The sequence below is a fragment of the Sabethes cyaneus genome, chromosome 3 (assembly GCF_943734655.1).
Source record: "Sabethes cyaneus chromosome 3, idSabCyanKW18_F2, whole genome shotgun sequence".
Lineage (NCBI taxonomy): Eukaryota > Metazoa > Arthropoda > Insecta > Diptera > Culicidae > Sabethes > Sabethes cyaneus.
The window spans coordinates 91,494,736-91,519,169 of record NC_071355.1 but is presented as its reverse complement, the minus strand read 5'-3'; the positions used below and the strand labels follow the sequence as shown (position 1 = coordinate 91,519,169).

The 24,434-nt window shown below is 40.6% G+C and overlaps 3 protein-coding genes across 4 annotated transcripts; 1 reads left to right on the top strand and 2 right to left on the bottom strand.

Annotated features, from left to right (window-relative positions):
• Positions 1–3,659: 3,659 nt before the first annotated feature.
• LOC128742735 (zinc finger protein ZFP2-like) lies at positions 3,660–8,506 on the bottom strand. 2 transcript variants are annotated; one of them, XM_053839184.1, is made up of 4 exons: positions 8,480–8,506; positions 5,831–6,034; positions 5,651–5,769; positions 3,660–5,490 (listed from the first exon to the last, which is right to left on the bottom strand). In XM_053839184.1, the coding sequence occupies exons 2-4, from the start codon at positions 5,966–5,968 to the stop codon at positions 3,735–3,737; spliced, it is 2,013 nt and encodes a 670-aa protein (XP_053695159.1). In that variant the 5' UTR covers positions 5,969–6,034; positions 8,480–8,506; the 3' UTR covers positions 3,660–3,734. The 2 variants fall into 2 exon arrangements, with proteins under 2 accessions (XP_053695159.1, XP_053695158.1); XM_053839183.1 differs by lacking the exon at positions 8,480–8,506 and adding an exon at positions 6,139–6,245.
• Positions 8,507–9,034: 528 nt separating this feature from the next.
• On the top strand, positions 9,035–10,150 carry LOC128742937 (NAD-dependent protein deacylase Sirt4). The gene is made up of 2 exons (XM_053839436.1): positions 9,035–9,296; positions 9,357–10,150. The coding sequence occupies exons 1-2, from the start codon at positions 9,113–9,115 to the stop codon at positions 10,106–10,108; spliced, it is 936 nt and encodes a 311-aa protein (XP_053695411.1). The 5' UTR covers positions 9,035–9,112; the 3' UTR covers positions 10,109–10,150.
• Positions 10,151–10,832: 682 nt separating this feature from the next.
• Positions 10,833–24,071, bottom strand: LOC128744615 (serine/threonine-protein phosphatase 4 catalytic subunit). The gene is made up of 4 exons (XM_053841752.1): positions 23,872–24,071; positions 23,398–23,698; positions 22,696–23,339; positions 10,833–12,228 (listed from the first exon to the last, which is right to left on the bottom strand). Exons 2-4 carry the CDS (start codon positions 23,545–23,547, stop codon positions 12,099–12,101), a joined length of 924 nt encoding a protein of 307 aa, XP_053697727.1. The 5' UTR covers positions 23,548–23,698; positions 23,872–24,071; the 3' UTR covers positions 10,833–12,098.
• Positions 24,072–24,434: the final 363 nt, after the last annotated feature.

Genomic DNA, 24,434 nt, shown 5'->3' with positions numbered 1-24,434 from the left:
CCGCTAATATGAAAAACAGCTCGTTCAGATTGGGCGAGTTCATTTTTAATCTGAATATTTGATAACTCTATTCATTTTCACATACGCGCAAGACGCGCACCCTATGAACTTATTGTTTCGATTTGACGAAAACAAACGTTTTGAAAACATTTCAAACATGCGCGAATTCTAAAGGTTCGGTTTGTAGAAGACGAAATTGACTCGGGAGTTTCGACTAAAATCACCCCTTCGGCAGGCAACCATGTTTTCGCTGCCAACATCTCGTGTGTGCGAAAATGAGATAGCATGTCAGCACTGCGTTTCACTCAACTGCCAGCAGTCTGATTTAGGCCCGCTGTCAAATTTTGAGCCCAGGACATCCTGTCGCTGACGTTCACTGCAGGTCGTTATAGAGATGTCGATGGGTTGACTAAAATGGTCTATTCTGGAGATGGTTCTGGAGAGAGGTAGGTTGCATATAAGCTGTATTGCCAAAGCTCCGGAGCAAGAGGAAACGCATTAAGATTTTTTGCTTTTTTTTAATTTACCGGTCAACTTTAACGTCAATTGTGTGTGACGCTTGGTCGGTTTTTAATGTGAACGCATTCATACCACCGGGGTACAGATTCAAAATGTTCAGATTAAAGAAGGTCATACCAAAGGGGGTACACGGGGTACCTGCAGTTTTTGCGTTGTCCACTAAGACGTGCCAGGTTTCAAGGGCGCTCAGCAGAACGAATTTAACGTTTGAGTTGAAAATTCGGATGTTCGTATGTATAATGATCTGGTTTGAGCGCCAAATGTTTTACAGACCTGAAAAAGCATTCCTGGCTTTTTTTGCTGCGTGTTGCTATATCAGTCTTGGTACCACAATCGGGTGTTGTCTGGTTACCAATATACTGGAAAGCTTCCAACCTGCTTAACCTGTTGTCCCGCTACTGTGAAGCTGATGGGATTGTGTTCAGTACCATTGACTTCAATACTTATTCTGTATTTCAAACGGATCTTTATTTGGTTTGACTTGCTTTTCCTATTTGATTTTATTATCGAAATGGAGAATACCATTCACTTTCGTTCGAAAAACTAATCCGATCGAAATAGAGAATAGGTGTGTTACTTTACTTTGCCGTTCTAAGACAAAACCTGTTGAACAAAGTTTCTCCATGTAACTCGGTTGAGTGCTACCGCTCTCCAATTCCTCGGACACCGAGTACTCTCCGCCAGATCTCGCTCCACCTTGTCTAACCATCTTGCTCGCTGCGCTCCTGGTCGTCTGGTTCCTACCGGATTTAAGGCGAACGCCATCTTTGCAGGGTAGTTGTCCGGCATTCTTGCAACATGCCCTGCCCATCGTATGAGTGCAGCTTTAGCCACCTTCTGGATACTGGGTTCGCCATAGAGCTGTGCGAGTTCATGGTTCATCCTCCGCCTCTATACTCCGTTCTCCTGTACGCCGCCGAAGATCGTTCTTAGCACTCGTCGTTCGAAAACTCCGAGCACTCGCAGGTCCTCCTCGACCATTGTCCATGTTTCATGCTCGTAGAGAATAACCGGTCTAATAAGCGTCTTGTACAGGGTGCACTTTGTATGGGGACTTAGTCTGCACGATCGCAATTGCTTGTGAAGCCCATGGTAAGCACGACTTCCGCTGATAATACACCTCTGAATCTCACGGCTGGTATCATTGTCCGCCGTTACCAGTAAGCCAAGGTAGACAAATTCGTCGAATACCTCAAACTCATCGCCGTCGATCAATATACTACTGCCCAAGCGGCATCGTTCGGCCTCGGTTCCGCAGGCCGGCATGTATATACTTTGTTTTAGACGTGAGTGATTCCACGGAGTTTTGCAAATCGATTTTAATTTGTCATTTTTGATTTAGCTGAAACTTTGCATAGCTGTTATGTTGACGGCTTGCAAAGCCTGCTACACCCACCCCCTGTTTCGCCGGAGAGCCAACAAAGTTCCAAAGAGCCCTCCTTTCCTGTCGGCATACGACCTTGGCATCCACCGGGGTTGGTTACCCGATCTCCACCAAAGTTGTTCGTATTCCGGCTGGTACCACGAGGAGGTAGGAATAGGAGTTGCTGAATTAGAGGCTATGAACCACTGTAGGTTCTATTTTATGCCTACACGTCCAAAAGGTACCGACGGTACGCATTATTCAGCCGTTTACCAGCCAGAATAGGTGTGTTAGTTTTTGCTATATTGACGGACTCACAGGTTGTCTGGGAGCTCTCGGATGTGTCATCTAACTTTATCTGCATATCATTTCCGCGTTATACGAGCAAGACAATGTCATCGGCTAGGTCCAAGTCATTTCGTTGCTCCATCGTTAGAGGATTCCAAGGCATTCCTCGATGTAGTCTACCGTCAACCGCTCCAACTAATATCTTATCCACAATGATGAGAAACAGCAGCGGTGATAAAATGCAACCCTGTCCCACCAGGGCCCGGCATCGTCGAAACAAATAAATGAAACTGACTTTCTCTTACCTTCGCTTCATACATGAAGTGACTTGCTTCATTTGTTGAACAGAACGTTTCAAGCAAACTTCAGTTGAAGTTGGTGGCTGTTTCAATTGGCGACGGTAGAAAGTCAGGCACAATTTGTCGACATTGACTAGCTCAACTTTTATATGCGTTGCATTGTAGGAAATGATACTCAAATTCAATTCATTTGCATTCAAAGTTGCAGGCCTTCTGAATATTTGATAGAAAAGTACAAATGAAAAGTTGAAACCGATAGTCATGATGAAGTTAAACCCGTTTCGCTGACGCTGACTGAAGCCTGTTTGAAACTGAAGCGGTGCTGCTTCTGTCGAAACCGAAGTTTCACTGCTTCATTGTTGAGTGACGCTATGCAATTGAAGGTGACGTTGTCGGGCTCTGTGTCTCACACAAACAGCAAACTTTATAAGGTCGAACAAGACGCCATTGTCCAACGCCTTGCACTGGAACGCCTCGATTAGATGGACTAGCTTATCTGGAACTCCTCTGCGCCAAACGAATGCGAATATTCTGAACTATTTTCAGTACCATCTCCGAGATGACAGTCATTTGAATAACCTTCCCGAAGATTCCCACTTTCTAAATAGACAGTAGCGTAAGATACAGACTATACAAGAATATTACATATGCACTAACACCACGTAGCGAGAAAATCCTGAATTGCTACCGCCTGCCCGCTAACCTACCTTTCAATGAAGATGATTGTAATATGATTCCAAGATATGCACTTGTACCTTTTTCACTCTAAGTAGTAATTCCTTATAATCGCTTGGAATGAAAGGGATACAAGTGCATAACTTAGAAGGAAAGGGGTGTAAGTGCAAATAAAAACTTCAAAATAATTTTATAATTTCCGAAAATCAAAGTGCTTTTCCAAGATTTCAATAGAATTTAATGAAGAAATGTTAACACAACCATAGGGCGTCATTAGTTTTGTATTATTTGACCTGACACATTTTCTAGATGAAATTAACTTTGGAGCTGATTTTCTCGAAATTCACTTTTTGTCACTTACACCTCTTTCCTTCTGACCCACTCATTTGTGATTCACTATCTTGAAATAAATTGTAACCTGTTTTAACAGGGTCATTTCTCCTAATATAAACACGAAATAGCACAACTTTAAAATTAACCATTTTATTGAAAGCTAAAAAAGATTATCAAGTAGAACAAAATGTTTATTTCGGTATGTTACTTACTGTTTAAGCGCACTACTACGTTTAATTACTCCATTACGCATTTCATTATTCTGACTTCGGGTGCATTCGCTGCCTGTGCTTAATCAAAGTGCTGGAATCGATAAATCTCTGGCCACAGGGCACACATTCGTACGGCTTTTCACCGGTATGGATTCGTCTATGTATGACGAGGGTGGTGTTTCTCTTGAACTGCTTGTGACAGAATTCGCACTCAAAGTTCTTCTCGTCCGAATGCACCAAAGCGTGTCGATCGAGGCTATGCTTGTGGATGAACGTTTTCAGACAAATGTCGCACTGATAGGCTGGGGCGTTCAAATGTTTCGTTTCGTGATCCTTTAGAGTTAATTTTTTCTCGAATTTTTGTCCACAATGAGAACACACATAGAGATTCTTATTCTCCCTATGGGTGTTGTACTGATGCTTGCGCAATTTCGGCTCAGTGGAGAACTTTTTGCCACACTGATCACAATGGAAAAGTTCCAGCGTCAATTGATGGATTTCCGCAAGATGCTTCAATAACATATGATCTAAACGGAACTGTTTGTTGCAAATTTTGCAAACATTTTCTGAAGGATCTTTCTTAAGTGGCAATGGGGTTTTGTTAGATTTCTTATGAAATGCACGATGGCGAGTACACTTTTCAAATGTTGTAAATTTCTTCGGACAAATATTACACGAAAACAGTGGTATGTTGAAATCCTGGTGCTCCTTTTCAATGTGTCGTGCTAAGCTGCTGTTGCTGTCCAACTTCTTACTGCACACTTGACAAGTCAAAGGAGGACGAATTTTAAACTCCCTTTCATCGTCAACATCTTCATCGATTGGTGCATCCGGGTCGGGCTTGATTTTTCGTTTCTTGACCTGGACCTGTTGTGTACTGTTTCTACCGCAGCGTTTATTCTTCAAATGACGCGACAGATTACAAGCATGCAAGAATGCCTTTCCGCATGTGTTACAAATATTTTTCTTGCGTCCATTATGTTTCAATGCTGAGCCATGAGCTTGCCTCAAATGCAATTTGAGATGACTTTGGAGTTCGAAAGTATCATCGCATAGGTTGCATTTGAAATCTTTACAAACAAGATTATGATTGGCCAGATACTGCTCGGAACAATACCGTCGTGGACAGTAGAGACAAACGAATTCATAAACGTGCGATATGTAATGCTTGTTGACCTCTTCTAGCGTGTCAAAATATCCCAAACATTTATCGCAATGGAAAGGCAGCATTTCTGCATGGGCTTCATTCAAATGTGTTACCACCTCTGTAGGACAATCAAACCTATCTAAGCAAATATAACAACAGGGAATGGTTTTGTCATAATATCCTGCATCTTCTTGTATGAAAGCATTCTTAAGAGCTTCTTTCTCATCCTCGAAGTCATCTTTTCTAACAACATCCTTTGGTGTCTCATCCGTCAAATATTCTTCCTGCATACGGTTATCCTCAATCATGGGGACTTCCTCATATACGTACTCTTCCTCTACTGTTTCATCAATGGTATCCTGATGATCTTCGTCGACAGGGATGCTTTCGTCAATGGATTCTCCATCCTCGCCTTCTTGCTTTATGATATCGTCCGCCACAGTTCCCGCTTCGCTTTTGATGAAAAAGTCGGCCCCTTCGTCCTGAACATACTCTATCTCCGTGTTCTCAATCACCATTCCGTCAATGATGTAAGCCGCCGTTATTTTTTGCGGTTGTGGTTGTGGCTGAGAGGGTGGGATGTTTTTCTCCAGTCTTGGCCTTCCTTTTTTGAGTATAGGCATTGGCTCCGGATAATGAATTCGTTTATATTGCCTAATTGAAAATAGAAGAGATATTTTGGGTGAAGTTGTTAAAGTTTCAGTGTTTTATAATTTAACAAGTTTTAGTTAAATTGCATCAATAAAATAAATAACTAGACGGAAAATCACCATCACGAAAAAAACCTTAGTCCTACCCTGTTTACACTACTTACGTCCACATAACATCAAAAATCTTGTTGCTTCCGTCGAACTCACTGCGAATATTCTCAATTAACCGCACCTTAACCACACAGTTTGAACAGGCATTTTGAAATGGTCCACAAGCCGTGAGCTACAATAAGAATAAAAACGTTCCAGTATGACAAAAATATCGGAAAACATTTACCAGTCACCTGAATTTTCAACAAACCCTCGATGACATTTTTCAACTCCTCCTGACTCAATGCGTCCATCATCGGGCTGATTTCCTGATCGTTGGCCAGACACAGCCGGCAAGTGTGATCAGTTAGTTCTATTCCCTGCGCTGCCATGTCCAGAGGCTATTATCCGTACACAGCAAGACACCAATTACGCTTATGCTCGTTGAACAACGAAAACTGGAAAAAATTTCGACGCTTAGCTATGGATGATGCTCAAAATGGAAACGCGATGCAAAGAAAAGATTTGACGTTTATGCTAGTGCTAGCAGCTAAATTCTTACCTTGCACAAAATCAGAGGTGCCAGACGATTTCGATATAAAATCTATAAAACAGCAGTCGACGAATAAATTACTCGCCGGTTTTAGTGCAAAAATTTGGGAAACCACCACCGTCCTCGATATGAGAACAAAGGTTTCAGAAATTTAGAATTGAAATTTGAAATCGTCACGCCACGCGGAAAAAACACAAAATGTCTACGGATGTATGACCTGTTTGACAAACTGTAACGTTATACGTACTGCGCATTTGGCACCTCTGCTTTAATATGGCTAACGACCGTTATCGAAAAGTTAGCGCAAAAGCCTGCTCAAAGAACATAAAACATGGGTGACATGTTAATATTGTGTACCTACACTCTGAAATGAGTCTACCGGTAAGTAGGTCAGATTTACCTAAAACTTGGGTAATACGATGGTTCGTTAATTAAGCTGTTCGTTAGTTGAGAGTTCGCTAGTTGGGCTGAAATGTCAAGATTCACTGTCAAAATACATAACTTGAGAGGTCTAGAAATGCGAATCAAGATCATATTCACGACTACGAAGTTACTGATATTTGTTTCCACTCATGTCACCTTTCCACTCCTGTCATCTTTCCACTCTTTCCCCTACCATCTCGTCATCAATTGTAGAACCACCGTTTCAAAAAATATTAAGTCACAACGACAACTTGTTAGGCGTATCTACCAGTTCCACTTCAGCTGATCTGCAAAATTAAACAATGTTTACATTTTTACACTCGAACAACAAACAATCATGAATGTATCCATAGTAACTCCGTCAGGGCGAACTCGACGCTCCTCCAATGAATGTTAAAAGATTGTGCCCTCATGTGCTCAATATCCGCCATTATCGCTCGTGGAAAGCTGGATTCAGTTTCAGAGATCAAAAATCAGGGATGCCAATTTGCCTGGTTTTCTGTCGTCTGTCGTGGGGTCTGTCGCCACTTTTTACCAAGAAAGGGCGTGCATTTTGACAACTTCTTAGTTTTTTTTCTCTGTGGTTTTACCGGTTTTACTGAATTTTCGGAGATCTTGAATCCACAGACTAACAGACGTAACACTTCGAACAAATTTTCTAACAAAGCATCGTTTCAATGACATGCCTCAAACTAGGAAAACACACTAGTACCACTTGCAGTGCAGTCTTCACGCTACGCTTCTATCCAGCTTTTTACGCGCTATAATAGCGGACGCTATAAATTGTGTTCGTGATATGCAAACAATCTTTTTGACAACTCTACATCCATCAAAACTGGGCACTCTTCTCCTGTACGGCAATGTTGCTCTTTCTTTCGTTTATGCAAGAGAAGGAGAGCAATACAGCCTGAATTCGTTAATTGGGCCACAACTGCACTCCAGCCTTAGAAATTTCTAAACTCGAAAATTCCATACAATTTTGACATTCAAGTTGTCACTTAGCCCAATTAGCGAACACCCAATTAACGAACCGCCCAATTAACGAACCACCAATTAATGAATCTTTGCTGTAGTCTTGTTTACATTTCGCACATTTTTGCTTTCCTTCTTTGACGTAAACGAAAGAAAGAGTACGGTACTGTTGCAAGAGAAGAGTGCCAGATTTGATGTATGCAGAGTTGTTAAAAAGATTATTCGCATATTACGAACACAATTTATAGCGTCCGCCATTACAGCGCGTAAAAAGCTGGATAGTCGAAAATTATGTGCTCTTGTACCTACTTTTAAGGGGCCACCAATGTAATTCATAGTGATACAAATGATTTTTATGTATGTTATTTGTCAGATCAAATTGCAAAAAAATATGTAGTTTCACCAGCGGGGTGCTATCCCTATCTTAACGAACGGTGTTTGACAGTCGACTTAACGAAGGGCGCTATTTCAAGAAATGCAAGAAATAGCGCCCGTCTGACAGGTAGATTTGCTGCCAACCTTGTCGAGATGTGCTGAGATGTTGGCAACAAAAACATGGCACCCATCGCAAGCCCCTGAGTTTCACACATAAAAGGTAATACGGAAATTAGCCTCAGTGTAGTAAAATTTTACCGAGATCAGTTGTTTAAACTTAGTGTGTAATTTTCGAAAGTATCCGCAACTGTTCGAAAACCGAGAAAAAATGTGCTCGAAAAAAGGGAACAACTCGAAAAAAGACAGAGCAAAATGAAAAAGAAGATAAGAAAAATTTAAGCCAATTTGAGTTGAAAATATTTGAGAGTGGAGTACCAAGCACGCAAGTTCATATTAGAGTGACTATATACCAGGCGTATGAAACTGAAGGGTAAAGAAGTAGCTAACATCTTTTTACGCTTCCTACACGTCCGACACAAAAAGAAAAAAAGCAAAAAAGTAACTTTGTTCGGGAGCTTACCAATACATCATCCGAGGCTGAAGTTAGAGCGGGCTACTCACAAATACATTTTGTCCGAGGCAAAGTTTGTTGTGGGCTAGATGAGATGTTGGCTACACGAAAAATGTATGGGAATGACATTTGTGACAGCGGGGTGCTATATACAGAGTGGCGACAATGTCAAAATTGGAATGATAATTATCTGTCAGTGTCATTCCAATCGAGCAAACAACCTATCCAACGCGTATGAAGGAAAGAGAAAGAGAAACCTAGGATAAACCGCATTGCATACATTTGGGATGACTTGGCGCCACTCTGTATATAGTCACTCTAGTTCATATGTAAACATTGCCATATAATCAGAACGATTAGCAATATAATTGGAACTCCAAATCCGAGAAATTATATTGCAAATTGCATCAAAAACGCGAAATGCAAGAAACTTGCAAACATTTTGCAAGCAAAATTCCAGCAGTGAGCCGTCAATTATTCATGTCAATTTATTGGGATTGACACTTGCAATAAGTTGACATAAATATTTGACAGCTCGCTGCTAGCATTTTGCTTGTAAACTGTTTGCAAGATTTTTGCATTTCGCGTTTTTGATGCAATTTGCAATACAAGCTGTTTGAAATACTGTGTTTTTGTTCAAAAATGCGTTTTAGCTGTAATTTAGCGCAAAGTTATGTCGGTGCTTTTCGACGTTTTAGTTCTACTTCAATGTTCGTTCCTGCCCATGAACCAGCTCTAGAAAGTGACCGCAAACGATTAGAAAAATTTCTTGAGGATAAGCCGAACACGTTGGTCCTGACTGGCGCGGGTATATCAACAGAATCAGGTGAATAATAGAATCACTTGCTAAGTAGTCGCTTCAAGCTCACCGGCTCCCTTTACAAAGGTATTCCCGACTATCGCTCCGAGGGAGTAGGCTTATATGCGCGTTCAAATCACAAGCCAATTCAGCATGGAGATTTCATCAAATCGGAAGCGGTGCAAAAGCGCTACTGGGCGCGCAACTACGTGGGGTGGCCACGCTTCTCCTCGGTTGCTCCAAACGTGACTCACTACACATTAGCCCGACTAGAACGGGAGCAACGTATATCGGGCATTGTGACACAAAATGTAGACAAACTACACACCAAGGCAGGATCGAAAAGTGTAGTAGAATTGCATGGTAGCGGATACACAGTCGTGTGTGTTGGCAAAACTGGTAACGGTTGCAACTACCAAATACCTCGACATGAGTTTCAGCAAATTCTAGATCAAATGAACCCGCACATGGAGGACAAGTCAACGATGATACGACCGGACGGCGACGTCGAGCTCCCGCAAGAGTACGTTGACAATTTTAAGATACCGGCTTGTCCGGAATGCGGTGGATACCTCAAACCGGAAATCGTCTTTTTTGGCGACAACGTTCCGATGCCACGAATCGAGCGCGTGGTGCGCATGATTCTCCAATCGGATGCAATACTGGTGCTAGGTTCTAGTCTGACGGTGTTCTCTGGCTATCGTATCGTACTGCAGGCCAAAGAGCTCGGGATACCGGTAGCGATTGTCAATATTGGCAGTACGCGTGGCGATCCCGCAGCTGATCTGAAGATTGCCGCGCGGTGCGGGGAACTTATGGAAAAAATGTTTATTAAATAAGCTGTTGACAAAAAAAGATGCTGTCTTGTAAATAACGTAATAACTTGCTTTACTAGAATAAATGAATTACTGTTTTAAAATTATTTCTATAATTGCGTAGCGTGCGGAACGTCTGTATTTTTACATGAGACTTTAATCGACATTATCAAAAGAACATCTCTTGCACTGATGCATAAATTTGAAGCGTAATGTAACTTGATTGCCGATGCAAACGAAAACGTTCTCAACTTGTCATCCCAGACTAGTCATTTTCACTAACAGTCTTATGATTGTGTATTCCGACGAATCTATTTCGTTCTACCACGAGTTGATTTTCCAGGTGGAGTGGACCGTCTACTTTTATTTGGAAAAATCAATTATTTTATTGATTGTATCGAAAAATTAACATTTTACGAATATATGTCTGAAAGTGTTTAGGTGAATTCCAAATATTAACTATTACCGCTACTTGTACAGCAACTGTGCTGTAAAAGTAACAGTAAGTAAGTCTGTCGAAAAGGAAAAGACCAAATTCCTTCGGAAGGTAATGCCAAAACCGTGCTTGCTTGCGCATTATCGAGTAGAAAAAATATTCCAAGTGAGTCAAAAGAACATGTTGTTAAAACTCGTATGCACCCTTAATTCGGGAAAGATCTTTTTCGGCAATATGAACCGATGGCCGATGTGTCATCTTCAGAAATATAAAATATGTTTTATCATAAGTTTTCTTTTATTGTGTATCACTTTATACTATAAACTATCGAATATGTACGCATTTCCGTGTTTATTCGTACAAGTTTTTTTCTAACGCTAATAATAAAAGTATCATCAGTAATAGTAGTTGCTATTGAATCTGTACGTTTTCGTCACCGTTGGGTCTCGGATTTGCACACGGTCTTGAGTGTGTAGATGTAGATACCTATATCAAATGTGTTTGTTCGATTCGTTCAGCTGTTTGTAGTAGGTAGTACTTTCCATTGGCATCGAGTTTCTCATGCGACAATCCGATGACCATGTTTTCTGTTTGGAATATGTTGTTGGTCTCTGTCAGGCACATCGGAGCTTTGATGAATTATGGCGCTCTAGACCGGATGATTTCATAAATCAAATGAATTACCTGAGCGACACACATTGCGTTGTTCGACAAAATTCTAAAAGTTACAATCAGCCATGAATTTACGAAAAATAAGAGTTGGTTCTTGTGTTGGCGGGTACTTCTCTTTGAATTGTGGAAAACAAGGATAAAAACTATCATCCATTTTTCGTGAATTTTACTGCTTAACGATGCACGACAGGCCTGATTGGGAGTCAGAATGAATTATGTGTGGACATTCAACAGCAAAAGAAAACGTATTTGTATCTGTTCATATGCTTACTGCACTTAAATATAATACAGTTTCTCATATTTGTATAAATAGTAGACGTTGTAATTCTTACGCACAATGTACTTTATTTATTGCGCAAAGTTGGATTTATCATCTTTGTTTTCCTAATGTTGATGAGTAATTTACCAATTTTGCCTTCGGATTATACTGTTTCATCTGCGTCCTTCAATTTTGAACTCAATCACATGAATAGGAATCCAAATCGATAAAGCAAAAGCATCGTTTTTCATTTTCATACTTAACATCCTCACTCCTAAACTGTGACATTTATTGAGTATATAAGTTTTACTACTAACATATGTAAAAGAAGCAGGTTTCTTCGTGTAGTCTGATGTATTCAACTTCTGCAAAAATCGACAAGGACAAAACTTAAAATAGATCTTTAATAGCTGATTAATTAAAACTAATAGAAAGGCGGATTTTAAAGATTTAAAACCTAGACTAAAAATCTATTTGAAGAAAGCTAAAGAGAACAGAATATTACCAAAGACATTGAAGACATGGAGTTTCCAAATAATGACGGCTGGATGAGAGCTCGATATGAAGCGTACCGTAGAACTGGAAAACCCACGAGGGCGAACCTGGGCCGGTCAGGATCGGTCCGGTATCAGTCGTGCGGCTAGCTTTTATAAGAAATAGTCAGCCTGCGGTTTCTTCGACGGGATACCACGACTTTCCTGTGGTGCTGCCTCGAAAATTGTGAAGTCTCGCTGCAAATTCTCGTTGAGCTCCAGGATGGCCGCCACATTGCCGCACCTGAAGAAGAAGAGATGATTGTATGCGTTTTAAATTGGATTTACATGTGCGGTAAGTCATGAAAATACAGCCATTTGATGTTCAGGTCAATGCTTTGTTTGTTACTTTTTTATGAGATATTATTTTAAGGGAAAAATATATAATTTGATGCCCACTGCAATCATTGGCCAAATCTTTCAAACATTGTGAGAAACGCCACTGAAGAGCCGTAGTGATAGTTTATCACGACGCATTGTGACTTTGTCAGTCACTCTCGGCACAGCCTTCTGGCGTGAGTTTTGTTTGTCGTTCCGGTTCAGTGCCTGTCGGGGCTTGAAGACGTGAAGGCCGACACGTTTTTGCGTAGTTAGATGAGGCAAATAAATGGTTTACTAACGACTACACTAAGTTTATTAATAAATAATACGTTAAGCAATTCTGATTTAATCATCTACATTTTGCGACCCGAGCACAAAGAATGGCGTAATTATTTCTGCTTCGGACGACAGCTGTCAAGAGTACTAATGGTCGTATGTAGGGTTAAACACAGTGATTGACTTGAACCGCCTCAATAATCTTGGACCGCCTCTTGGACAAATCCGATGGAAATATCCGCCTTCACCAGGTATGGTTTTTTCCCACTGCAGTGGGGATTTTTTTTTGCAAAAAAGTCCTTTATCTCAATATCTCCAAACGCCGCTGGGCTAGGATCTGTCTTTTAATATCAAAAGAAAGCTATTTTTATGAAGATTCCAACGGTGTGGTCTTTGCTTACAGCATGCACCTTTCTCTAGCGGTTTTGATCAAATGAAGGATATTTTACCCTACTTTTCTAAGAGTACAGAGATATATCTATACCTATAAAGAAGGATTTCTGTCTGTCTGTCTGTCTGTCTGTCTGTCCTGTGTTCCTTATAGAATCAAAAACTACTGAACCAATCGGCGTGAAAATTTGCATGTAGAGGTTTTTGGGGCCAGGAAAGGTTTTAGTGATGGTTAGAGACCCCTCCCCCCACTAAGAGGGGGGGCTCCCATACAAATGAAACACAAATTTCTGCATAACTCGAGAACTAATCAAGCAAATAGAACCAAATTTGGCATGTGGGTGTTTTCGGTGACAAGAATTTATTCTAGGGTAATTTGAGACCCCTCCCCTCTTTATAAGGGGAATTATAACTCCTCTCCCCTTTAAGAGGGAGGGTTTCCATACAAATTTCCTCATAACTCGAGAACTAATCAAGCAAATGGAACCAAATTTGGCATGTGAAAGTTTTCGAGGGCAAGAAAATTTTCTATGTTGAATTAGGACCCCTCCTCACTTTAAGAGGGGGGGCTCTTGTACAAATGAAATACCAATTTCCTCATAACTCGAGAACTAATCAAGCAAATGGAACCAAATTTGGCATGTGTGTGTTTTTGGAGACAAGAATTTATTCTATGGTAAATTGAGACCCCTCCCTCTTTATAAGGGGAATTGTAACTCCTCTCCCCTTTAAGAGGGGGGGTTCCATACAAATTTCCTCATAACTCGAGAACTAATCAAGCAAATGGAACCAAATTTGGCATGTGAAGATTTTCGAGGGTAGGAAAATTTTCTACGGTGAATTAGGACCCCTCCCCACTCTAAGAGGGGGGGCTCCTGTACAAATGAAATACAAATTTCCTCCTAACTCGAGAACTAATCAAGCAAATAGAACAACATTTGGCATGTGGGTGTTTTTTTTGGTGACAAGAATTTATTCTATGGTGAATTGAGACCCCTCCCCTCTTTATAAGAGGAATTATAACTCCTCTCCCCTTTAAGAGAGGGGGCTTCCATACAAATTTCCTCATAACTCGAGAACTAATCAAGCAAATGCAACCAAATTTGGCATGTGAAGGTTTTCGAGAGCAAGAAAATTTTCTATGGTGAATTAGGACCCCTCCCCACTTTAAGAGGAGGGGCTCCTGTACAAAAGAAATAAAAATTTCCTCATAACTCGAGAACTAATCAAGCGAATTGAACCAAATTTGGCATATGTGTGTTTTTGGAGACAATTTTTTTTCAATGATGAATTGGGACCCCTCCCCACTTTAGGAGGGGGGGTCCTATACAAACGAAATACAAATTTCCTCATAACTCGAGAACTAATCCAGCAAATGGAACCAAATTTGGCGTGTAGGTGTTTTTGGAGGCAAGAATTTTTTCTGTGATGAATTAGGACATCTTCCCACATTAGGAGAGGGGGCTCCAATACAAATGAAATACAAATTTCCCCATAACTCGAGAACTAATCAAGCAAATAGAACCAAATTCGGCATGTGGAGGTTTTTGGAGGCAAAAATATTTTCTACGGTGAATTAGGATCCTTCCACACTTCAAGAGGGGGGGCTTCTACACAAATGAAATACAAATTTCCTCATAATTCGAGAACTAATCAAGCAAATGGAACCATATTTGGCATGTGGGTGTTTTTGGAGGCAACCATTTTTCCCATTATGAATTAGGACTTCTTACCTTTTTAGGAGGGGGGGGCTCCCATTCAAACGAAATACAAATTTGCTCATAACTTTAGAACTAATCAAGCAAATGGAACCAAATTTGGCATGTGAGAGTTTTAGATGGCAGAATTTTTTTTCTGTGGTGTATTACGACCCCTTTCCCTTTTAAGAGGGTGGGCTCCCATACAAATGAAATACAAATTTCCTTATAATTTGAGTACTAATCAAGCAAATGGAACCAAATTTAGCATGTAGGAGATTTTTGAGTCTTGAATTTATTTTATGATAGTTAGAGACCTCTCACCCCTGTGGTAGGGGGATATGGGGATATCATGAATCTCGGATGATCTTTGTCACTATCTCGAGTTTTGCAAGCCCCCCAGTGGGCGGCGCTTCCGACGGCGGGTCACCGGCAACACTCGCGACCGGCTCGTCCTGAATGATCTAGTGTTACTATAGATAGTTTTTGTGGTCTTGTTATTGATTAATGTTTTATGGAAGAGTCTCGAATTTCTCGAGTTGGATTAGTTTTTGAGTTTCGCAAAAATTTCTGTTTTATTTGTATGTATCTCAACTAATTTTATGCAGAAAATTCCAGGGGTGTGAAATTGTCAAAATTTTGCGGACTAAACATCCATGGACGGCGACAACTTGGAACCAGCCAGTATACCGAAAATAACAGCTAATATTAGTTGAATTATAGTTAAAAGACTGTGTTTAACTGCTTTCTAATTAGTTCCAGTAGTCTTAAAATGAATAAACCTTTAAGTAGGCACCAGAACCAAAAGTACCAAAACCAATGAGTGGGACATGGACAATGTATGTAGTTTGACAGCCACACCACCCCGCTGGAAAATTCAGCCACCGTAACCTGTAAGGAGCCGGAAGTTTCTAAGCTAATAAGGAGACAACTTGGAGTTAATCGTTCTTGAAGTTGTAATAGTAGAACTCAGAGACAGCTAATTGATTGATCATAACAAATAAACGTATAACAGAAGGTTTAACATTAGCAGGTGAAATAAAATTATACGTCGTGTTCGATAGAAGATTTATCGTGAAAAAACTACTCATGTAAGAAAGATTACGATTTGATAATGAAAGTTATTATATAAAAATTTATCTTAGTTTTAAGCTGCAAAATAAAAGGCTGCTCTAAATTTATTTTTAGTTCGCTCACGATCCGAACAAACTTAAAAATGAGTATTTCCGGAGTTAACGAAACGGAGGTGACCGTGTACAATTGTGTGATATGCAACGCACCGGATCATGCTGACGTTGGTATGGTGGGATGTGACAACTGCTCTCAATGGTTCCATTTCAAATGCGTGGGAGTCTCCGCTGACGTAAAAGACATTTCTTGGTGCTGTAAAGAATGTGAGGCAAAGACAGTAGAAGCAAGAGGTGAAGACGACCGTGGAAAGAAGCATGCATGGTGAAAAGAAGTAGAAGCATGGTCCGAAGATATTATCTGGCTCGACTCCGGAAGATATAATTCTTTCGTCAGAACTCGTCGATTTAGAGCGGGAGTTAGAGAAAATGGAAGAAGTTAGAAAGATGCAGTTGAAGAAGATGGAGCTGGAGAAGGTTGTACATCGCCGACGGTTAGAGATACAACGGGAACTAGCTGAGCAAAAGCTGGCGCTCGAGCGGGAGAAACGACAGATGGAGCTGGCCATGGAGAAAGAGCAGTTACAGAAGGCGATCGCAGAGGAAGAAGCTTTCTTCAAGGAGCAACAAGCGATGCGTAGTGAACTGGATGCAAAACTGCGCCAGCTGCAGCAACAGCGGAAGAAAAGCAATTCAGAGGTTAAAGCGCTATATGAAGGAAGTTCTGGAAAAATGGATTTCTGTCTGCTCTATGTTCCTTATAGAATCGAAAACTACTGAACCGATCGTAGTGAAAATGTGCATGTAGGGGTTTTTGGTGCCAGGGAAGGTTCTCATGCTGGTTAGAGATCCCTCACCCCACTAAGAGGGAGAGTCCCATACAAATCTATACCTATAAAAATGGATTTCTGTCTGTCTGCCCGAATGTTCCTTATAGAATTGAAAACTACTGAACCGATCGGCGTGAAAATTTGCATATTGGGGTTTTTGGGGCCAGGGAAGGTTCTTGTGACGATTAGAGACCCCTCCCCCCACTAAGAGCGGGGGCTCCCATACAAATGAAACACAAATTTCTGCATAACTCGAGAACTAATCAAGCAAATGGAACTAAATTTTACATGTGGTTTTTTTGGAGACAAGAATTTTTTCTATGGTGAATTGAGACCCCTCCCCACTTTAGGAGGGGGGGCTCCTATACAAATGAAATACAAATTTCCTCATAACTCGAAAACTAATTAATCAAATGAAACCATATTTGGCATGAGGGTGTTTTTGGAGGCATGAATTTTTTCTATGAATTAGGACCCCTATCCCTTTTAGGAGGGGGGGCTCCCATATTTCCTCATAACTCGAGAAGTAATCAAGCAAATGGAACCAAATATGGCATGTGAGGGGTTTTGGAGGCAGAATTTTTTTTAATGATGGTTTGAGACTACTCACTCCTCTGGTAGGGGGATAAGGACTCTCATACAAATAAAACAGAAATTTTTGCGTAACTCAAAAACTAATCGAACTCGAGAAATTTTAGACTCTTTCATAAAACATTAATCAATAACAAGACCACCAGAAACTATCAATAGTAACATTAGATAATTCAGCGCGAGACGGCCACAGGCCGCGGGTGTTGCCGGCGACCTGCCGTCGGAAGCGCCGGCTGCTCCAGGCAGCCTAGATCTACTGACCTCTATTACTTTCCGTCAGTTGGGTCAGCTTGCGAAATGGTACTTCCTACAAAAAGATTTTCCGTGAAATGGTACATCCCACGTAAGGTTTTTCGCGAAATGGTATTCTGCGAAACTCTATATTCCGCGTTATGATCAACCGAGAATTGGAGTTCCGCAAAATGGTATTCGGCGAAATGGTTTGTAATGATGACGAATATTTAAATGCTATCTGCTTTATTTTATCAGGCTAAACAATGGGGGAGTTGTTTTCTACTTTACTGTGAAGAAAATTTGTATATTAAAACACCCATCTCGAGCAACAATGTGAGTTTTATTGTACTCTTATGGTGGTCTTCAAGACCAACTTTGGTCTGAAATGCCATCATAAGAGTGTAATAAAACCCAAATTGTTACTTGGGATGAACTCCCCAGAAACTTGCAAAACTCAAGATTGACAAATTTCAGATTCACGAAATTCACGATTTATGTACAACACAGTTTAATTTGTGGCAATACGAAGTTTATCGGGTCAGCTAGTAAATAAATAAAGCGAAATATTCAGATTCAATTCTTCATTGAATGCAACAGTGGCTTTGAAAATACGTGGACGGGGGTTCATAAGTACAACGCCTGCAATCATTGAGACATAGAGATTTCTTTTGTTCACATGTGTGCATCATTAAGGTTGAAATAGTAATGAATGACCAGTCCACAGATTTTTGTATTAAATATGATTATGCGTAGCTTGACATGTTTCAATAATCTTACTTTAACTCGCTTGTGGCCTTTAAAAGGGCCATTGGTTACAAATAAAACATTAAAGCCAAAGCACGTTCATCGCAAATATGACGTGCCATTCGAATTCGTCTTTTGACATCAATGGCAACAGGCACGTAAGTTAGCGGCGTAGATTCACCGTCTTTTGTACCAAGAAGGTTTTACTAGTTTACTTTCGCAGCTTTCCGCTTGTTACATAGCAGAAAATATTGCACATACGTTAAAATTTTTGTTTTATTTGTATGAGAGTCCTTATCTTCTTACCACAAAGGTGATTCCATTTGCTTGATTGGTTCGAGATTTATGAGAAAATTTGTAAGTCATTTGCATGGAAGCCCCCCCCCTCTTAGTAGGAGAAGGGGTCTCAGTACACCATAGAAAAAACCCTACTTTTTAAAATCCCCACATGTCAAATTTGGTTCCATTTGCTTGATTAGTTTTCGAGTTATGAGGAAATTTGTATTTCATTTGTATAGAAGCTCCCCCTTTTACGCCCTCCATAAAATTGCTCTTTTACTCCCCCATAAAATTGCTGATCATTTTATCTATCCATATATAAATTAATAATTGCTGTTATTCCTTTCTATGCAAAAACCTCTGGAAATATGAAATCGAAAGTCGCTGTGTTATCACTTCTTGATCGTCACGTTGTTCGAACTTTCATTTCTATTCTGCAACGTAGGTGTGTACTTATTGCTCGAAGGTCACTGACATAATCAACAGAGGAAATAATTTCCGGTGGAAACCAAAGCAGCATTATGGCCTGCTCTGCCACATCTTCCCCTTAGAAAAAGCCAACCAAGACAGAAGTCTTCAGTTGCGCAATGGGTACCCTCGCGGTGCTAGTAACATGCTGTTCTTCCGCAATCGATTTATCCGTCAAAACTATTTAAGTTGATCATTCTGGCCATGTTCAGAATCAGAAATGACGTTTTTATGCACAGTAGCGGCATCGTCATCTGCACCCACTGGAAGAATTGCTGGCGTTCCCACAACCTTTAATCAGGATGTCCTATTGTAATGATATTGAATATACACTCAGGTTGCTTTTTACGCGAAGGATACGTTCCGCGTAAATCAAAATCGCGTAAAAGAACCGCGTAAATCCCGAAATTCGATTTAAAAAACCGCGTAAATTCCGAAATTCGCGTAAAAAAACCGCGTAAATTATGAAATTCGCGTAAAAATAGTCGCGTAAAAAACAAACCGCGTAAAAAGTGACTTCAGTGTATATTAAATTAGACGGATGGAACGAATGATGTAATGATCTGTGATGCTGATTAAACCGCTTGTTCTGCTTATCATGTCTATTGGCGATTGCATTGCAAGTGAATCGACTTCTTATTGGCTGTCATTCGAGAAGGAGAGAAGAGATGCGTGTTTTAAGATGGTCCAGTGTTCACTTAGCTTTTCCTCATTCCAACATATCGTTCAGCTTGCCCGGTTGTCGACAAGCAGGAGTCCATCACAGTGTTTTTTTGAAGCCGTTGAACTCGACGTGCATCAGGCGTAATTTGACTTGCGCTTTAGTGCCCAGAACGTTCAAGTTGGGATTGTCTGTAATGAAGTTTCGTTCGTCCTCCTAAAGTGACGTTGGTTGCAGATCGCGAACTTTGCCCTGAATTTCGTTAAAAGTTTAAGACAGTGGTGCCCAGGCATAGGCATGGTGCGGGCCAAATCAGATCGACCCATGAGTCCGCGGGCCGCAATGACCTCTGGCGATTTCTGCGCATACCAAAATGTAACATAGGCGGCAGTAAAAGCCGATTTTTAGGAAAGCAATCAGATCTACAATATGCACGAGGTTTACGACTGCGCTGAGTGACCTCTATGTCACCCAAAAAATTATTCATAAGTCCTCCATCCCTCAAACCAGTCCGCGGGCCGCACGAATCATCATGAAGGGCCGCATGCGGCCAGCGGGCCGCGGTTTGGCCATCACTGGTCACTTGCCGGTAGCTTGAGTCGCTGAGCTGCCGAAGATGTCCTATATCTGTTCCGATATGACAGTGATGTTGGACACAGAATCATGTTGGATCCCGTCCTGGACACTGTTTAGAAAAAAATAACCTGGAACTAATTTCCATCTGTTGTCGCACCTGGTATTGAAGTTTTACTTCGCGGTGGATAGTTTAGAGCTGGAGCAACAAGCTTCCTTATGTTCTTGTTGACTGCAGTTTGCTCAAGTATGAATGATGAAAAGAGAGTAGGAAGGATGATTATAGCGAAGATCGACGCAGTTCCAGCAGAGGTCTTTGTAAACCTTGCTCAGAGGTTTTTACTGATTTTGAGTTTTGATTGACGTTACGGGTAACTCATTTTCCACTATTTTGAGAGTCCTGTTTGTTCATCGTTGCGGCATCTTCTGCTTCTATCTTGGTATACAACCTGGCCCGGATATCGGCGTTCTGGGGTGCTTGGAAACCACAGGTTTATTCCAGAGCTTTGGATTTGGAAAGTTTTGATAGGTGGGTTGCTTTTGTTTACTACTGCAACATACGATGTGAAGTCATGCATTTCGTACTTGGAGTACTGAAGGCATTGATACCGGGAGTGGAAAAAGGATGGATACGGATGTGAAAACCGTCACGTCAAGATTGAAGTCACAGAGATGCTTGGGTAGTCTACTGGTAATCTATTTTTCGTGCCACTAAACAACTCAGCTTCCAGAGGAGTAGCAAAGCTTTAGGTGCTTCGACGACGCGCATTCAATTCTCCTTGAAAACATATTTCCACCTTGCGTAACATACCAGTCGTTGAAAAAGATGGCTCTATCCTATTCCAAATCGAACTACTTTTTATTAAAAATTTAGAGTTAGCACAATGTTAGACCGTGTCGTTTGTTACAAAGTTTCATCTTCTAATAGAACCTGTACGCATAATCGCGAAACAACCTTGGCGGTGCAAAATAAGCCACACGATTCCGCTAAAGCGTGACGTTGACCAGAACATAGAATTAGTAGAACTGCATCCTATCGCATGGCAAAGCAAAGCTATGGATATAACGTCCTTCAGAACTTAACCCTTATTTATCGACAGATTTCGCAGTCGGTTAAGAGTACCAGCAAATTACGGGGTTAGGGCAAAGATCCTGTAAACTCTGCAGCTTCACCGCCCAGTTTCGAACATACGACTCTATACATGACTGGCTTGTTAGGCCAGCATCGTACCCCGGAACTAACTGGGCGGGTTATCGCATGGAGTCAGTCCAAAATTTAGATTCAGGCCAGCGCATCGTCAATGGATGATTTTGAACATTAATAATTCAACCAATTCTGGACGGATTTTGATGGTTTGCGTACTAATGGATTTATATAATATGTAAAAGCAATTACGTGATAATTATTGAAATGATGTTTTTCAATTGCGAAATAGTGAAAATTAATGAAAAATTTCTAGGTCAAATTTCTCCATTCGTTTTCTGAGGGATCGCCTAGTTCCCCAGAAAAGGATGACGCCATTTATTTCTTGCGATTTTGGTTATTTCTGTTTAAGAAAAGTTTCCCCGTTCCAGTGTTTTTTTAATTATTCCTTCTAAACCTAGAGCAATATGATGTTCTGAAAATAACCGTACTAGAAAAGTGTGCATCGATCCCCTTACCTTGAGCGATTTGTAAGAGTATATTCAAAACTGATGTCTTGTAAGGAAAGATGATGAAAGTATCCGTCGAAGAAGTCAGTTTCTTGTCTTATCGTTATGTTATGTAATACTTTGGATTATTATGCAGTAATTTTTCAAAAATAATAACCCAAAATAGATTATAATCGCTTTATTTGCTCCATCGGACTAGTTAGCTGCGAAAAATTTACATGTTAAGGTGAAATTAGTTGCCATTGATTCTCCAAATTTCAAAAGCAGTTTTTTTTGTTTGAAACAAAAATTCTGTTCATGAAAATATATTCGCTGTGTTCAGATTGACAAGAATGCAGAGAATACATTTCTATAATCAGAACCCCGTTTTAGGACCAAATAACTGCTTCCGCAATTGGGCTCTCCGACGAAAAGTCAATGACGCTAGTTCCCGTTAACAAAACTTACAATGTGCACTAGGCATTCAGTCAACTGGCATAATTTTACTTCATTTTACTAAAAGCAAGTATCCATCAAACTATTCTGTGGCAATAGATTGTGCTTTCAAACGTGCACTAATTTTTTTCCAATTTTAATTATTTCCAATTTCCAATAATTTCAAAACAACGAACTATTTTTATAAAAGTATCAAAACGAGATCCAATGAATATGACAAAACATAACTTTTTTGCAAGCTTCTAAGCCAGTTTGTCGTTCGTTAATTGGCAGGCAGTCATTAAACGTAATGAGAATGGTTTTTGTGCTTCATTTCAAGCAAAAAAACATATTTTCCTATTTGAAATCATAAATTGACTTTACAGAAACTCAAACTATACGTTGACTTAAACTAATTGAGCTTAACAATGCAACATGCACACAATGACTCACCGATAGCAATAGTTTGGTGCCGACCAAACGGTTAGAACTGTCTCGTTAAAGTGCCACTTGTATCCTTCCATCACGAGCTGATGAGCTCGGCAAATCATGTCGATATCGTTGGCCGCATTGAACTGTGAAACCACATCCGAACCGAACAAATAGCCAGCACCGCGCGGCGAAACTCCCCAACCGTGAGTGTCCTCCGGATCACTCCACAGCAGATCGCACATCGGTCCGTCATGGGGGACTTCCTGTTTGCGGTCGATCGAGCGAATCTGATCTAAATACTGTATGGAAGGCGAAAGGCCACCGTGCACGCAGAATATTTTTCCATCGATAATAGCCGATAGCGAGAGGTAGTCGAAGATTTCCGTGCAGTAGCGCCAAACCGTCACCGAACCATATTTTCGGAGGCATTCGTCATAGAATCCATACACCTGGGTGATTTGACGGGACTCGTGATTACCGCGAATCAGTGTGATACGATCGGGATAACGAACTTTTAGAGCCAACAACAAGAGAAACGTTTCGACACTGTAATAGCCCCGATCGACGAAATCTCCCATAAATAGGTAATTGGTTTCCGGCACATCTCCTCCGACTTTGAACAGTTCTTTAAGGTCGTAAAACTGTCCGTGAATGTCACCACAAACCTACCACAGATTGTTGAAGTATAAGATTAATGATTCCTGTGATAATAGTAGCTCTTACCGTAACTGGCGAATCTACACGTTGTACGTTACCCTCTTCTACTAGAATTTCGCGAGCCTTAGCACACAAAGCCTTCACTTCATTTTCTTTGATGATTTCGCAACGTTTTAACTGCTCAATCTGCCGGTCTAAATCGCTGTGATCAGGCATCCTTTTAGTTCCGTCGTCCTAGAAAGTAAGCTATCTTCTTAGCAAACTGTGTGCGTGATTCGATTTTTGTAGGCTTTCAGCATAAATTTTTTACACGTAATTTTTTCTGTGTATGTGTGATGAATCTGTACAATTTAATAGATAACCAAATCTGCAAGAGATATTTAAAGGCATACCACGATAAATTAACGAAACATTTACCAAATCGGAAACGGATTGTTTATTGCATCGATTGAATATTGTTACAATGAAAATACACAATACAAAATCAGCAAATATATTCCGCCACACAAAGTAGGTTGCCACTTGCAACTTCCTACCTACCTTCGCTATGCACTTCTGATCATTAATTTTGTCGATTTGTCGCAATTAACTGTAAGTACGCGTACCGCAGGCAGCAAAAAATCTACGCACTAATCACAATTGAAAAGAAAACAACTATTTTGGATTTCCTGCGTAATCGACAATTTTTGATCGTATCTTCAATAAAGCACAAAGTTTTGCTGCCGCGAACTGCGTTCAGACGACGTGAAACAGCCGCCGTCTTGACTTAATTGTAGTAATGGGCGATGTCACATCGATAAATCGAAACATCGATGTTCCAGCATCGATTTTCCGATGTTTCGATTCGATGTGAGCTTACAGGAAAATCGGTCACATCGATGTTAGTTTTTTCGATTCAAATCGATGTCCCGATAAAATTAATCCGTTGAAATCAGCACAACTCAGATTGGCGCAATTAACGCAGTTGACTGCGTTGCTATTTCTATAGTTTTTTTTGTGCTAAAGTCCTGCTTTTTTTTGTAAGAGTATGAATACTTTTCAAAATTTTATCGAAACTTTGCATATGTGCGAACCGACAGACCGGACTATTAAGGAGAATGGCG